At 34.6% G+C, this 18,003-nt stretch overlaps 1 protein-coding gene across 1 annotated transcript in view; it reads right to left on the bottom strand.

Annotated features, from left to right (window-relative positions):
• Nucleotides 1-1,161: 1,161 nt before the first annotated feature.
• Nucleotides 1,162-18,003, bottom strand: part of LOC149200856 (putative chromatin-remodeling complex ATPase chain) — a 51,175-nt gene continuing 34,333 nt past the window's right edge. The window contains exons 2-4 of the mRNA XM_089401102.1: nucleotides 2,105-2,317; nucleotides 1,714-1,833; nucleotides 1,162-1,605 (exon numbers count right to left, since the gene is read on the bottom strand). Coding sequence (XP_089257228.1) covers nucleotides 1,588-1,605; nucleotides 1,714-1,833; nucleotides 2,105-2,317 — 351 coding nt within the window. The 3' untranslated portion in view covers nucleotides 1,162-1,587. The remainder of the gene's footprint in view (nucleotides 1,606-1,713; nucleotides 1,834-2,104; nucleotides 2,318-18,003) is intronic.

The following is an 18,003-nucleotide window of genomic DNA, read 5'->3' as shown; positions in this document are numbered from 1 at the left end:
TTTTGTCAACGCACATATGAAGCCTGCTTACCTTCATAATCATCTCCCTGAATACTTATTTAATTTAAAACATGCTAGACAATTCATAATAGATGTGCAAATCAGTGACCAACAATCGTCATGGGATAGTTTAATAATACTTATTCAATTGTTATTAGATAAAAAATGTGATTGGATAGTTTAATAATACTTATTTGATTGTTACTAAATGAAAAAAAATGCTAAACAAATCATCATAGATGTACACATTGATGATAAACACTCGTGATTGGATATTTTAATAATAGTTGGCGCGTTGCTGTTGAATGACGGACTAATTTTTCAATGTATTGTTAATACGTGGATCAATGTTAACTCCAGGAAAAATTTATCACCCATCATACTTTCACGAGTTCAATTTTCTCGAATAAGTTTCAATTAGTTGAATATAATAACATTTTTATTGCCAAATATCAGCATGGATCAATCCAAAACCATTTTTGCTTGATTTTACAATCCAAAACCATTTTTGCTTGATTTTACATGGAAATGTAGGCAACCTCTAACTGGCGTAAACTGCAATTCCTAATATTGACAAAAACTAGGGTGAATGCAAGTCCTGGATTTTGACGGCATAAAAACGACATTCAAAAAAGTGGACTCTTGGCCAAAGGGCAGTCAATTCCAAAACAAATTGTGAAATGACATACCATACAGTATCATGCAGTCATATTATGCTGCAATTATCTTCATAACTTTTATCTATCGATGCGGGTTATTATGTTTAGCCGTTCCACAGCTTCTCTCTAATAGGTGTTCCGTGATGCATCCAGTTTCAGAATTTAATCTGGCGACTTGCAAGTTACAAAATATCAAACAGCCATCAATATCACATCAGCAAAGAAACTCTACAAGTAAAACAGAAAATTCAACACTCTGCATATTTTCAAAGGCATTAGCAAAAGGCACTCTTGAATTAAAATAAGAAAATCTAACACCCTGCATATTTTCAAATGTGTCTTTGTTATGGCTTGCATGAAAATGATGGCCACTCAAACAAAGGCAACGTACTAGAGATTTATGGTTCTATGACTTTATTAGTGACTTCCATAAAAATGATGTCCATTCAACAACATTAATAAACCGGAGATTTTATGGTTTTAGGACTAATTCACAAGAAGATAATCGCAACACAAGATTCTTCAAATTTTAAAATTTTAAACGAGTATTGACAAAATCGAAACTTTTATACCAATAAAAATTCCGACAAACCATCATCGTGATCAAGTGCAAATCTCATTGAGCACCGACCAACTTGATCCTATAACCAAACACCTATGTAAAAGAGTAATCTTCTCAATTTTGCCAGGAGGATACCAACATTTGATACCCCTATGAAAAGACCACATATGCTTTCCATTGTCCAAAAGGGCCTAACGTGCCTACTCAAGGTAAAACTAATTCTGATCTGGCAACTCCCCTCTGGCAGTAAGCACCATCTTAGTGGGCTGAAAAAATGATTAACATGATAATATTACAATAATTAGCCTGGAAGGATTGTCAATAGCTATTGACTCGTCGACAATGACCGCCTCAAAACTTGTGGCATCACCTCCTCTTCTTCCCCTGCTTTAATAAACAAAATATGTCTCAGCAAAATTACACTCAAATCTTGTAGCCAGCAGAAAAATATTAAAAAAAGCAATATGGAAATGTATGTTGAAATATACTTACAGAGTTCAAAAATTCATCCATGCTTGATTGTTTCCTCTTCTTAGCTGATATACCACCGGTACTAGGCGTAGAGTCCATGACAAGAGATTTGGGTACAGGCCTTTTTGCAGGAGCCATACCCTGCAGTTCAACAGTCATTCATTATTAATTCCACATGCTAGATGCAGCATTATACCAAACTTAACTTTTAAAACAATTCCCCCATAAGACATCACATATAGTCCTGTATGAAAAAAATTACAAAAACAAAGGTAATGGCATTCAGATTCACTACTAATTAAAAAGAAACCAAAAAAACTTATTAAAAAACGCCATTGTTTTTAATGTAGAATAAATATTAAATCCTAATAAACCTGTCATTTTGAGACATTGTTCATAAAAACTAGAGTACCTTAGCAAGCTTCTTTTCTTTACGAGCCTGCCGTTCCCTTTCATCCACCTCCTGATTTTCTCGCTCAACTAAACGAATTAGAGTATCACAACGCCTTGCGACCTCATTTGAAGTACGAGACTTGACAAACCAATCAAACCTAAAAAGGGGTGACGTGCGAAAAGCAGCCTTCAACTCATCCCAATTTCCATAGCCAAGTTTGTGGACCATGCACTGATATAAAAATCATAAACTTAAACAGCGATTCTGCATGCGGAAAGAACTGAATAGAATCACTGAAACCAAAAGCCCAGGGATACGAATTACCTCCAGCCATTGGTGAAACCGTTGATGCGATATCCTTCTGAAACACCACACTCCAGCTGCACATGCAAAAAGGAAAGAAGACAGCTGATCTGAAGGCACTTCCAAGCTCTGCTATCTCAGCTAGATGGTGTAGAACTGAAGGGGATTGAGATGCAAGCTTGGGGACCAAACAGATGAATTTATAGCTAAGCTTCCATCAAGCTTCTGATAGCTATGTGTCAGATGTCCCACAGATCAAGGCAGAGAACTCCAGATGGGAGTAATGGACCACTTCAGTAGCTCCTAACAATAAATTTATTAGCTGCAGTTGATTTCCTTAACTTAAGGAAACTACTGCAGTTGGTTTCCATAAGTTAAGGAAAGACTGCAGTTTAAATTCCATAATTTTAGGCAGCAATTGTGTAAAACTTAATGGAGCTAACATTCTCCCACTTGGTCCATACTTCCAAACTTAATGTCTCAACTTAAAAACCATTGATAATCTGTATTAAGTAATAGATACATGAATCATGGCGATAAGTCCTCTAATGACGAGTATTATCTTCCATGTATTACTATGTATTTATTCTTATTATAATTTATGTGGCAACAATTTCTTAATGAATAAACCCAATGTTTATTCTTGGTCCATTACTCCCATCAGTATCTTTTGCTTGATTTCTTTGGTTTGTTTGCTATAAATACCAAGGCAAGGAATAACAGCAGGAAGCAGTTTTCAGTAGCATTAACAATAAGAATAACCATTGTAAGGCATAAATGAATATAATACCATAATGATGAAACAATACAAACAACCTCTATTTACAGTTTAATAAAAATGCATGCCAATAGAGGAAACAATATTGCAAAAATAAACATCTAATCCAAACAATAAACGATTAAAACCATAGCAAAATGTTACACATTATAGCTATCAACCAGCTCCCCAAATTAAACATGCCCATGTATTTCAAAACAGAACCAACCATTAGATAGCGAACTTCCTTCTCATATAGCTCCGTTAAACGTTGATTTTGAGCCTAGAAAATCCAGGAAACTCCAAAAGTACAATTCGGACCTGGCAGCTTCAGGTAAGCCTAAAGGAGGCAATTCAACCCTTTAGAAAAGCTATAAATACAAGCACTTCAACCTCATTTGTGTCTCACTCACTCATAAGTTCAATTTCAAGAAGGAAGTTCTACCTGTAGCTGCGAAGAATGAGAAAAAGATAGAAAAGGTCTAAAAGAAGAAAGGAAGGAAGGAAATCTTGTTTTTGGACTCAATCTTTCACACACATGTGAAGGATTAGAGTTTTTGCAGCTTCCAAGAAGGTTGAAATAGCAGGTCTAAGTTGTAGTATCAGAGCAAAAGAACAGTGTCCCGAAGCACCTAAAATCTTGAAGTTTGACAATTATAACTTGGATTTACAAAAATCCTTGCCAAATTTTTTAAAAATATGGCCGGAACTTCCATAACTTTCAGAGCAAAAAAACAGTCTCGTTAGACTATGGCAAATTCATTACACAATGTTGTAGCTTGGATTTACAAAAATCCTTGCCAATTTTTTTCAAAATATGGCCGGAATTTCCATAACTTTCAGAGCAAAAAAACAGTGTCATTAGACTATGGAAAATTCATTACACAATGCTATAACTTGGATTTACAAAAAACCTTGCCAATTTTTTTCAAAATATGGCCAAAATTTCCATAACTTTTAAAGCAAAAAAACGGTCTCGTTAGACTATGACAAATTCATTACACAATGTTGTAACTTGGATTTACAAAAATCCTGGCCAATTTTTTTCAAAATATGGCGGGAATTTCCATAACTTAGCAAAAATAACAGTCTCATTACACTATGGAAAATTCATTACACAATGTTGTAACTTGGATTTACAAAAATCCTTGCCAAGTTTTTTCAAAATATGGCCCGAATTTCCATAACTTTCAGAACAAAAAGAAGTTTCGTTAGACCATGGAAAAGAAAATTCATTACAGAATTTATGTTTCTATTGTTGCAAGACCACCACGAGCTTCACCTTTTCTATTTGTCTTGCTGCAAAAACTATTGCCATTAGACGAGCAAGAGTCATTTCTAGGCCACGGCCCCATTTATCTTCCCCTCTTATTGTCCACAACCCCATTTATGTTTCCTTATTATTATCTTTACAATTATCATTTCTCCAATTTATCTCTCCTTACCAGTTTAGATCCATCTTAACTCCAATCTATCAAGAGCACAAGAGGGATCATGTAACACCCCAAATTCCATTAGAAAAAAAAAACACTTAGAATTACTATTAATTACTTTACTTTGAATCTGGTAATTTTTTAGGCTCGTTAAGAACCTAATGAAATTTTGATACACTCTTAAAAGAATTTTTTATTATTTTTATGATTAATGTTTTAATCTCGAAAGGAAAACTCACGGGAAGACCCACAAGATTTCCCAATTTCCAGACGGTTGGGAAGGACAGTTATTCTCCTACCACTTAGAGATTTAAAGGAAAATCTCGGAGAGGAGGAGGTTTCTCTTATTCTTTTTGGCTGGAAGAAGTTTAGAGGAGGATACTCATTAGAGGTAGGACGTTGCCCTAAGAGTGAATTGCTGAACTGGTTAGGACAAGTGGAAGGCTCTAAGCCGAATAGAAGACTGTAGATCTTGGCCAAGATAAGTGAAGCCCTGATGCAATTGAATTGACGAAAAATATTGTCAGACAAACTCACTGTCTAGAAATTAGGAGAGCTCAGGGGGACTGGACGTAATAGGCGTTCTCATTGGTAGGGAGGAGTGGTCTTCTTGAACCAGTTTTCAGAATGGATTATCAAGATGCAAATAAGTTCTAAAATTTCCCTACTATTTATTTTTATATGTCTATGTAAGAGGAGGTTTCTGACTAAATAATTATGAACAAGGAAAAGGTTTGGTAGACTCTGTTGGAAATTTTTATTTGTCAACATTCAGTAAAGAAATGATGAAAGAATGGTTGTTAGGAACAATGATTCAAAGAACTGATTGTTTATTTGTACAAAATATTTTCATAAAAGAAATTTGTGATTAAGATAGTTACAGAAAACAAAAATGATTAAATATATGTAGAATTTCTTGTTTGAAATTACAATTAAGGTTAGGTGGTCACCCTGTAGAAGTAGGTAAGAAGAGGACAAAGAAACAACTGAACAAGTAATATTCTAGAATTAAACATCAAAACGGTAAATAATATGTATAGTTGAAGCACTAGATACCCTAGAGTGGTGATTAGGTGACTAGGTTTCTGTAAATTGTGACTTTGATTAAGGAATCATGCTAGTTCACGAAGCTAGGCAGTTCATCGACTGCTAGTAACAGTCCCAAGACCTTTAAAAGGGTAAACGATCAAGACATACAAATATATGATCTAAAACTACTGTAAATAGTTATAATTATTTCAGACATGCAACTTTAAATTCAAAACAGTAAACGAATGAACTTCGTTCAATCGTCAGAAATTAATTACCAATAGGACAAGAAATGTGTATATTCAATTGAACACCTAAAGAGAAATACCATAGTTACTATAGCAACATCTATCATCTTTCTCTTCTGTTGCGGAAGAGTTGGACCTTAGTAATCAGATGACGAGGGTTCTGTTTACAGTTAAAGGAATTTGTTAACAGAATCTATTAAAAACTAATAGAACTTTTAATAGAATGATTTCAGTGGAAAAATGTCGGGAAACTAGCTTATTTCAAGAACCTGTAGGACATGTAAGGGAAGAAAATTTATCATAGTTGTGCAACGAAAAAGAAACAACAAAGTAGAACTTTCAAACATTTTTGTACAAGAATTTATATTCCCATGCCATATCTTGTAGAGAGGAAATTATCATTAATGCATTGCAGGATATTGTTGCATAATTAACCTTTAAAAAAAAAACCAATGTAAATAGCGAGAACGATATCTACTCCTAGAACGGTACCCTTCAATCAGGTTACCATCATATTAGAATAAGAGAAGAATATATTTGCAAAACAACGTTTAGAACATGTTATGATCATTATGAATTTATTGTGTTATCATTCAGACTCACCAATGTTATAGAAACATTTATCAATCTGATGAATGGTGTCTTTCACCCTTATCTTGACAAATTTGTTTTAATATTTATTGATGATATTCTGATCTACTCCAAGAATTTGGAGGAACATAAAGAACACCTCCGTAAAGTATTGCAAGTTTTGTGGGAGAATTAGTTGTACGCTAAATACAGCAAATGTGATTTTTATAAAGACTAGATCCAATATCTAGGACATATTGTCTCTTCAGAGGGTGTAGCCGTAGACCTTGAGAAGATTAGAACCGTCATGGAATGGTCTATACCCAAAAATGTGGTAGATATTACACCTTTCATGGGTTTGGCAGGTTACTACTGACAATTTATAAAGGGATTCTCCAAAATTGCTTATCCTATTACCTCTTTGCAGAAAAAGGGAAGAGCCTTTCGGTGGACAACTGAATGTTAGCACAACTTTAAACTCTTGAAGTAGTTATTAACCACAACCCCTGTTCTGAAGGTAGCAGACCTTGAGAAGGAATTTATTGTATGCATGGATGTTTGCCAAGAGGGAGTTGGTGGTGCGCTGATGCAGTAAGTAAAAGTGATAGTTTATAAATCACGTAAGTTGAAGGATCATGAACAGAGGTATCCAACGTATGATCTAGAGTTGATAGTAGTGGTGCATGCCCTAAAAATGTGGTGGCATTATTTATTAGGAAAAATGTTTCTCTTAATGATAGACCATAGTAGTTTAACAAGTTTCTTTAAGAAACCCAATTTAAACGCACGACGAGCAAGGTTGACTACTTTCTTGGGCGAATTTGATTTCAACATCAAACATTTGAAAGGAAAGGAAAATCGGGTGGCGGATTCCTTAAGTAGGAAATTGCATCATGTATATGAAATATCATTCATCCATATAGAAATTAATTTCTGAAATCAAATTAGAGAAGTTGTTATGAAAGACCCCGAATATGAATTCCTGTGGGAGTAAGCTAAGCCACATGATTATGGAGAACAAACTAATTATGGAATAAATAAAGACCAGTTGTTGACTTTTACAGGGAGGATTTATATGCCAAATCAAAAAACTATTAGGCAGTATATGTTAGATGAATTTTAGAGGAGTCCATATGGCACATTCAGGCTATCAAAAGTTATTTCTACAATTAAAAAGGGCTATTTTTGGTTGGGTATGAGAAGAGATATCATGGAATACCTAGCTAAATGCTTAGAGTGTCAGCTGGTTAAGGCGGAACATTAACATCTAGCTGTTCTGTTTCACCGACTTCCTATTCCCAAGTGGAAATGGGATACAATTACGTTGGATTTTATAATAGGTTTTCCTAGATTCAGGAAACAAAACAATTCCATCATGGTGGTGGTGGAAAAGTTAAGAAAAACAACTCATTTTATTCTTGTCAAATCCACTTATAAAACTGTAGAAATGGTTGATATATTCATGAAATAAAATTTTAGATTACATGGAATTCTTAAAGTAGTGATATTTAACAGAGATGTTAAATTCATCTCTGCATTTTGGAAAGCCTTATTTTATGGTTTGGGAACTGAAATTTAGTTTAGCACTACATATCACACACAAACTGATGGGAAAATTGAACAAGTAAATCAAGTCTTGGAAGACATGTTAAGGATGTATGCAATGCAACAACCAAGTGGGAAGAGTACCTTCACTTAGTTGAATTTGCATACAACAACAACTACCATGAATCTCTAAAGATGGGCCCATTTGGAGTATTGTATGGAAAAAGGTGTAGAACAACAACTAATTGGAGCAATCTTGAGGATAAGTTAATACCGTGGCCAGATACATTGATAGGAATGGAGGAGACAGTGAGAAAGCTACGACAAAATTTAAAAGTTTCTTGGGATATAAAAAACGCTTACACTGATAAAAAAATAACATATAGAGAATTTCATGTTGGTGATCATGTATATGTGAGAGTGAAGCCCAAAAAGAGTTCCTTAAGATGGGGGGTTGTACGAAGTTTGCTCCTCGCTACTGTGGACCCTTTAAAATTTTGGAAAGAATAGGTCCAATAGCTGATCAACTTGCATCACCCAGTGACATATGCGTCCACAATGTATGTCATGTCTCATTGTTAAAAAAATATGTATATGACACGAGACACATCATTAATTGGCAAGATGTGCAGGTAAAGGGGTATTAACAACACACACACACACACACACACATATATATATATATATATATATATATATATATATATATATATATATATATATATATATATATTTCTTTCCTTGACCTAGTACCGCACAATTAATGACTTATACATAACTGATGTTACAGGCCGAGCCACATGAAGAGCTTATGAGAGAAATAATGCTATGGAGGCAGCTATCACCCAAATTAAAGTGCAATTGAAGTAGTTTAACTCAGAGGAAGCTACTTGGGAATATGAAAGCTTTGTACAACAATCTTATCCTTGTTTTCTTCAAGATTGGGTCAACACCGAGGATGGTGCTACGCATAAAGTGGAGGAGATGTAACACCCCAAGTTGCATTTGAAAAAAAATAGTTAGAATTATTGTTAATTACTTTACTTTGAATTTGGTAATATTTTAGGTTGGTTAAGAACCTAATGAAATTTTGATACAATCTTAAAAGAAGTTTATTATTATTTTTATGATTAATGTTTTAATCTGGAAAGGAAAACTCACAGGAAGACCCACAAGATTTCCCAATTTCCAGACAGTTGGGAAGGGCAGTTATTCTCCTACCACTTATAGATTTTAAGGAAAATCTCGGAGAGGAGGAGGTTTCTCTTGTTCTTTTTGGCTGAAAGGAGTTTAGAGGAGGATACTCATTGGAGGCAGGACGTTACCCTAAGAGTGAATTCCTGAGCTAGTTAGGACAAGTGGAAGGCTCTAAGTCGAATAGAAGATTGTAAGTTCTCACTAGGCTAAGTGAAGCTCTGATGCAAATTAATTTACCAAAAGGACTCTTAGTCGAACAAACTCTCTGGAAATTGGGAGAGATAGGGGGGAGAAATGGATGTAATAGTCATTCTCATTGATAGGGAGGAGTGGTCTTCTTGAACGAGTTTTCCAAAACAAATTATAAGGATGTAGATAAGTACTAAAACTTCACTACTATTTATTTTTATATGTCTATGTAAGAGGAGGTTTCTAACTAAATAATTATGGATATGGAAAAGGTTTGGTAGACTCTCTTGGAATTTTTTATTTGTCAACATTTAGTAAAGAACTGATGAAAGAATTTTTTTTAGGAAAAATGTTCCAGAAAACTGATTGATTATTTGTACATAATGTTTTCAGAAGAGAAATATGTGTTTAAGACAGTTATAGAAAAATAAAATGATTAAATATATGTAGAATGTATTTTCTGGAATTACAGTTAGGGTTAGGTGGTCACCCTATAGAAGTAAGTAATAATATGACAAAGAAACAATTGAAAAATTGATTTTCCAGAATTAAACATCAAAAGGGAAAATAATATGTATAGCTGAAGCACTGGGTAACCTAAAGTGGTGACTAGGTGCCCAGGTTTCTATAAATTATGACTTTGATTAAGGAATCAGGTTAGTTCATGAAGCTAGACAGTTCACTGGCTGCTAGGAACAGCCCCAGGACTTTTAAAAGGGTAAACAATCAAGATATACAAATAGATGAACTGAAACTACAGACAGTACCGTAGAAAAGTCTTGAAATATGCAACATATAACCATTTGATACACTACTACAAATAGTTGTAATTATTTAAAACATGCAACTTTCAATTCAAGACAATAAACAAATGAACTTCATTAAATCATTGGAAATTAATTACCAACAAGACAATAAATGTGCATATTCACTTGAACGCCTAAAGAGAAATATCGTAGTTACGATAGAAAAATCTACCATCTTTCTCTTCTGATGCAAAAGAGTTGGACCTTAGTAATGAGACGACGAGTGTTCTTTTTACAATTACATTAATTTGTTAACAGAAAACATGTTAAAAACTAACGGAACTTTTAATAGAATAATTTAGCTGTCAAGATGTCGGGAAACTAGCTTATTTCAAGAACCTGTAGGACATAAAAGGGAATAAAATTTATCACAGCTGCGCAATGAAAAAGAAACAACAAAGTGGAACTTTTAGATAGTTTTGTACAAGAATTCATATTCCCTTCCCATATCTTGCAGAGAGGAAATTATCATTCATGCATTACAGGTTATTGCTGCATAATTAACCTTTTTAAGAAAAATCAAACCAATGTAAATAGTGAGAACAATATCTACTCCTAGATCATATTACTACCCAAGGAAAATGTAACAGAAAGATCTTTGTACATAAAATATTGTTGGGTAATTATAGCAGAAAATGAGACCTCATAATTTACAGAACTGGATATAACAGAAACACATTTGACAATCTTATTATCGGGATAGACCCTAACTTCTAACTCAAACCAGACAAGCTATATCACTATCAAACCCTAGGGCTGGCTAATCAAAACTTTGTTCGTAAATTGGATGGATTCATAAAACAAACAATGAAACCCTAGCCGTGAGCTTTATAAAAGCCAATGAGGAAGAAAATTTGGGTAAGTTAACATTTCCATGTAGGATAACATGGTATAATAAAGAGCGAGGGAGATAATGTGATCACTGTGAAAATTCCTTGATAGCCAACAACAATTGGAACCTGTAACCATTTACCTGTAAATAAATAAAGGTGCAAGTTAATTGAAGTCTTAGCTTCAAACCTCGTAATAAGGAAGGATGTAAAACACAATAAAGAACTGGTGTTGGTTCTCACCTATCAAGGGTAGTTGGACTTGGTGTAGCAGCGTAGGAAAAACCCGCAGGAGAATAGGTAAGGACGTTGGTAAAAATCGTGGAAATCTTCAATAAGGATAAGAGCTCTATTGTGAGTACCTATGCCCCAAGACTAACCAAGACTCTTGTGAACAACATGTCATGGATGTTGGGCATTGAGCCGGCAGTCACAAATGTATGGTGAGCAAGGGATATAAAAAAAAAAAAACCTGCTAAACAAGTTATGGTGTTGATGGTCGTGGCTTAGAAAAACTTAGAGAGAAAAATTTTGTACCTGTGGCGAACAATTCTCAAGCATTATCAAAACTCTACAGGAGATAGGTTGCAGAGCTCCAAGCGGTTTCGATGAGAATGGGGAATTTTGGTCAAGGCTAGGGAGGCATTCAATTACCTCAACCATCTCGGAGCAACCTCAACTGTTAGATTCACTCCTTCGAGATATATGGCCCATATTAGGGCAAGAAACCCTAACAACGAGATTGAGATGGATCGTCATTAATATAGCAAGTACTCCTCACAGTGTGTCAATGATCTATAGATCGACATGATGTGTTGGTATGGGCTAGATTAATATTTGTTGCCAAAATAATTATAACATATACACGTTATAGGTAAAACATGTGAATACCAACCATTAAGTATGCACAAACATTAGACCTGTAGATTTGTTAGGTGTGAGGCATATGAAAACCTAAACATTAATGTGAGAAATTTAATCAATTGCATATTTTTGGAAACTTTACAGATAACCTAAATACTAGACTCCTATTGATGTTTATCATGGTGGAATTCAATTTATAAACATTTATGGTTGATTAAGCAATAAAGAAATAAATAAGGAATAAATAAATTGTTTTATTTTACTAAGTTTTAATTTTGCCATATGAGTAGTATTAGAAGGGATGTACATGTTACAAATAAAATATCTCAAGGTGAAAACCTCTTTTCTGAGTGAAAAAATTGAAGAAAGGTTTGCACCTTGATAGATTTGATCCTTGTCGGAGCTTTATAGATTCATAGTTCAAATGGATCTAGGTTGGTTTATTTATTAATTTTATTTTTTTAGTTTAATTTTTATTTTTATATAATTTTACTTAGTCAAAATGGTTTAATTAATAATTTTATTTTTTATTTTTATGTAATTTGACCTAGTCAAAATGTTTAGATAACATAATATAACTAGACATTACAACAACTCTTCCATATTGGGGTGGATAGTGTCTCTTGGCCCAAAACTGTAATAGAATTAAATTTTAAAAAAATATTTATAAATTTTTTTGATTGTGAAATGTGAATGGATTTTGGGCATGTGGTATTGATGACCCATGGTATGGTATGGTATGGTTGGTAATATCCATGGTTAAAAGTCTTGTTAGTTGTAAGTATTATTTTGATTGTAAGTCTGCAAGATCAACAAATTAGGGTGATACATGTATAACATAATCATGACAACATATAGAAACATAAAATATAATGTTATGAAACTAGCTCACAAAAAGATAGAAAAGATAGATCAACGCCTTAGAATTCAGCCTCTTCGAGGGGGGAACCTCCTTTACATTACACAAATGAACAATTCTTGGATGATTCAAATGAAAAAACCTCCTTTCTATATATAGGAGTTTAAGGGGTCACAATATAACCAAGCCGACCTAACAATAATAATATAACGACACAAAAATAATAATAGAGGGATTCTATGAGGCACAATAATAACAATATGGGGACAATAGGGGCACAACAATAACAATAAGGGATACAACGACAATAGTAATGGGGAAATCACTAGTATTATAGGGACCTAGCATGTCCCTCTCCTTCAAAAATGTGTTTTCCTCAATGCTTGAGTAGTTCTAGATGCTTCTGTATAAAATTCTCATCCTCCCATGTGGAATCTTCAACAAGTAAGTTCTTCCACTTGATGAGATACTTTGAAATTGATCAATTTCGTATCTGTCGAGTTCTTGTTTCTTTGACTGCTTCAGGTTCCAATATGATTTTTCCTTCCTCATCCAGTTCTGGCAATATTGTTTGAACTGTAAGCTTGTCACCTATAACCTTCTTTAAGTGTGAAACATGGAAAACTGGGTACACTCGGGAAGCTGCACGAAGCTCCAATTTGTATGCCATAGTACCTATCTTTTGCAACACCTTGTATGGACCATAATACTTTACTGATAATTTATTATCCTTCTTAGCTTGCTTGAGGGACATTTGTTTATATGGTTGTAGTTGTAGGAATACCCAATCACCTACATCAAAACTTCTTTCGCTACGATGTTGATCTGAGTGCTGTTTCATTCTATTCTGTGCCAAGGTGAGGTTATCCTTTAAGAGTTAGAGAACTTGTTGCTGATGCTCGATGTGATCTTCCACTGCTTGAACCTTAGAATTTTCTCTTAAATATGATGTGATGTATGGTGGGCGATATCCATAAAGTGCCATAAGTGGGGTCATTTTTGTTGCAGTATGGAAGGAAATGTTATACCACCATTAAGCTAGAGGCAACCATTTGATCCATTGTGTCCGTTTATCAAATACAAAGCAACAAAGATATCCTTCCAAACATTTGTTTACTATCTCCGTTTTCTCATCAGATTGAGGATGATAAGATGAGCTATGAGCTAACTGAGTACCAAGACAAGAAAATAATTATGTCCAAAAGTTTCGAGTGAAAATGGTATCTCTGTCACTTACAATAATTTTTGGGTTTCCACGTAGATTTTGAATTGTTTCCATAAATGCAGTAGAAACTGTACTCACTTTAAATGGATGAGATAATGCACAAAAGTGTGCATACTTGGTAAGTCTGTCAACTACCACCATTAGAACACTCTTTCCTTTAGACATGGATAAACCTGTGATAAAATCCATTGAACCCTCCTCCCAATGTTGGTTTGGAATGGATAAAGGTTGTAATAGTCCTGGGGTCTTAATTGTTTCAACTTTATTTTGTTGGCAAACCAAACATTCCGCCACAAACTTTTGAATATCTGACTTAAGGCCATCCAAAAAAGAAATCCTTCTTAACCCTATGGTAGGTTTTTAGAAATCCTGAGTGCCCTCCTAAGGGAGAGGTGTGCAATTCCCTAAGAATATTTTGTTTGAGTTGGGAATTCTTACATAGGTATAACCGATCCTTGTAACATACCGAATCATTTTTCCAACTACATGTATCAGATGTACTGGGATCTTGTTGTATCTTTTGAATGAGTGCCCACACTTCCTCGTCATTCTTCCATTCATCCCTTGCTTAGTTTATCCAACCTAGTTGGATAATAGAAATGGCACAAAGAAATGCCTCCACATCCTCATCCTTTCTTGAGAGTGCATCTGCCACAACATTTTTCTTCCCTTTTTTGTAGATGATTTCAAGGTCATAACCCAACATCTTTGTGACCCATTTTTGTTGCTCCTGAAGATAATTTTTGTTCTAAAAAGTACTTAAGACTATCATGATCTGTTTTTACCTTGAAGTGTCTTCCCATTAAGTAGGGTCACCATTTCTTAAGTGCATGTAGTATTTCCAACATTTCCTTCTCATAAATAGCTTTGCGTAAATACTTTCCTTTGATTGGACAACTTTCAAAAGCAATGGATCTTTCTTCTTTCATTAAAACAACACCAATTCCATTTCCTGAGGCATCACATTCCACAATAAAGGTTTTTATGAAGTCCATTGTAGCTAAGACTCGTGCTTGGCACATTGCCTCTTTAAGATGTTCAAAGGCCTTTGTTACTTCTGGAGTGTATGAAAATGCATCTTTCTTCAATAATGTTGTTAGAGGTGTTTCTATTCTCTCATAATTCTAAACAAACTTGCGATAATACCTTGTCAACCCGAGAAATCCTCGTAGATGCTTTATGGATGTGGGCATTTTCCATTCCTTAATGGTTTTAATTTTTCTAGGGTCTACCTTAACACCTTCATGGGATACAATGTGACCCATATATTCCACCTCTTGTACTCCAAAGAAACATTTGGAGATTTTTGCATATAATTGTTTCTCCTCCAATAGTTTGAGCACAGTGTCAACATGTTGGACATGATCCTTTCAAGACTTGCTGTAAATCAGTTTATCATCAAAAAATACTAACACAAATTTTGTAATGAAGGGTTTGAAAATGGAATTCATCAAACCTTGAAATGTAGAAGGTGCATTAGTAAGGCCAAAAGTCATGACCAAAAATTCATAATGACTCTCATGAGTTCTAAATGATGTTTTTGGAATGTCTTCAGTCTTCATTCTGATTTGATGATATCCTGAATGAAGATACAACTTAGTGAAGTAAATTGATCCGTGCAATTCATCTAATAATTCATCAATGACATGAATGGGAAATTTATCTTTAATAGTGAGCTTGTTGAGCTCCCTATAATCTAGACACATGTGCCATGATCCATCCTTCTTGTGAACCAATACTACTAGAGTAGAGAAAGAACTTTGACTAGGTTGAATTATACCAGCCTCTAGCATTTCTGCAACCATACGTTCAATTTCACTCTTTTGGACATAGGGATATCTGTAAGGCCCAATGTTTGGAGGAACACTTCCTGGAATCAAATTAATAGCATGACCATGATCACGAATAGGTGGGAGGCCTTTGGGAGTCTCAAATACCTTGGAATGAATGTCCAAGACTTTTTGGAGATCTAGAGAAATGGATGATTTCAATGTGGGAACCTCTAGTGAAAATAATTGTGCAATTATGTTCTTTCTTTAGAAGCTTTGTCATTCTGTTAGAGTTGATTATCTTTCCCAGTTTCCCTGCGATACCCCTTAATTCAACTTCTTTTCCTTTTGAAGAGAATTTCATGAAAAGTTCTTGAAAAATAAAAGCTATTGTACCCAAGGATTGTAGCCATTGGACTCCTAGTACAATATCAGCACCACCCATTGCAATGGAAAGCATTGGGCTATTCAATACATATTCTCCCATGGATAGCCTTATATTATGGCACTTTCCTAAGAAATTTATGGTTCCTCCACTTGTAACCATCACTTGACACTTTGGTGCTGGATATAGGAATCAATTCAATTCCTTGGCTATCTTACAATGAATAAAATTATAGGTACTTCTCGAATCAATCAACACTATTACCTTTTTCTTCTTGATATGGCCTCCTATCTTGATAGTTTGATGAGTGGTAATTCTAGCCAATGCATTACAAGATATGGTCAGATTCATTTATTCTTTTTCTAGGGTTTGTTCCTGGTGTACATCCTCTTCTTTTGACATTTCTTGTTCCTTTTCTTCCTCCTCTTCACAATCTATGTAAGATAATTTATTTTCGGCACACTTATGACCTTTAGTGTCTTTGCTATCACAACTGTAACAAAGCCCTTTTTCTCTTTTTTCTTCCAATTGTTGTGGTGTCAACCTTGTAGGTTGTGGATGGCTAGGGGTAGTAACACTTCCATCTTTATTATTGTGAGTGGTAGGCTTCCTTGTTGCCATAATTTTGCTTTCCATTTTTTTTGCCAACCTGAATGCCTTCTCCAATGAATCTGGTTCCCAAAGGCGAACCTCATGTTGGATGTTATATTTTAAATTCCCTATGAACACATCAATCATATGCTCCTCTGTAATATCTTTTACCCTTATATTCAATTTTTGGAAGTCCTCAATGTGCTCCATCATTGAACCCTTTTGTTTGAGATTTATTAGTTGGCTAAAAAATCTGTTGCTTTTTGTATCCTCATAATGTGCTATCATTTCATTCATAAAAATAGCCCAAGTGACAATTCTTTTACGAGAGCAAAGCCATTGATACCATAAAAACTGATTTGGTTCCAAATATAAAGTTGCAATGCGTTCCTTTTGTGCATTTTGAACATTATGGAGATCGAAAAATTGCTCCATCTATAGTATCCATGTTCTGAGATCCTTGCCATCAAACTTCCTCATATCGATCTTTGGAACATGGTGGTTCTTTGATCCAACATTAGAGTCTATGAAATCATGATTAACATTTATTTTGTTCTCATCATGAGTTTCCTTTATTATTGTTTCACCATTAGTAAGCATTTCTTGTAGAAAATTTGTCAAGTCTATCTTCAAATTTGTCTGCAAATCTTCCATGACTTTCTTTAAATCATCCATCTTAGCTTCCATGCCATCTTAGCTTCCACTCCGTCCATCTTAGCTTCCACGTCATTCATCTTAGCTTCTACGCCTTTCTTTAAACCATCCATCTTAGCTTCCATGCCTTTCTTTAAACCATCCATCTTATCTTCTACATCTTTCTTTAAACCATCCATCTCATCTTCTGTTACTTTTTGTGTGAGTGAAATTGGTTGCACTTGGTCTCATAATTTTGATATATCATGTTGCATTTCTTCCTCTTCTTCATGAGTCATGCTAGAGCTTTTAGGTTGCTTACTAGGTGTTTCCATTTTCTTTCTTTGGGGCATCAATTACAGATAATAATGCTTCACTATGGCCTTTGAATTCCTTCAAACTAATTTTTCAAACCAAGCTTATGCAAAAATTAAAAAAAAGCTACACACCTTTTTTCACTTTGTAGGAGCTCGATATTGAATCTGATGTATCTCTGTAATTTTGGATCTCCCAAGTCTGAAATTTCATCTTGTTGTTACCCTCTGGGTAATCTTTCTAACCCTGCAAGTCTGATCAAGATTGGATTCTCCAATGAAGAGTTATGCCAAATTTCCCACGATGACCTGAGTATAGACTGGTTCATTAGAGCGAACTTGTACGACATGCCACAGGTCACTGTTTCAA

This window comes from Pinus tabuliformis, chromosome 2_1 (genome assembly GCF_031772625.1).
Source record: "Pinus tabuliformis cultivar Carrire ecotype Pingquan chromosome 2_1, CPIR1, whole genome shotgun sequence".
Lineage (NCBI taxonomy): Eukaryota > Viridiplantae > Streptophyta > Pinopsida > Pinales > Pinaceae > Pinus > Pinus tabuliformis.
Note: the sequence above shows the minus strand (reverse complement) of the source record. Positions and strands in the feature narration are given on the sequence as shown.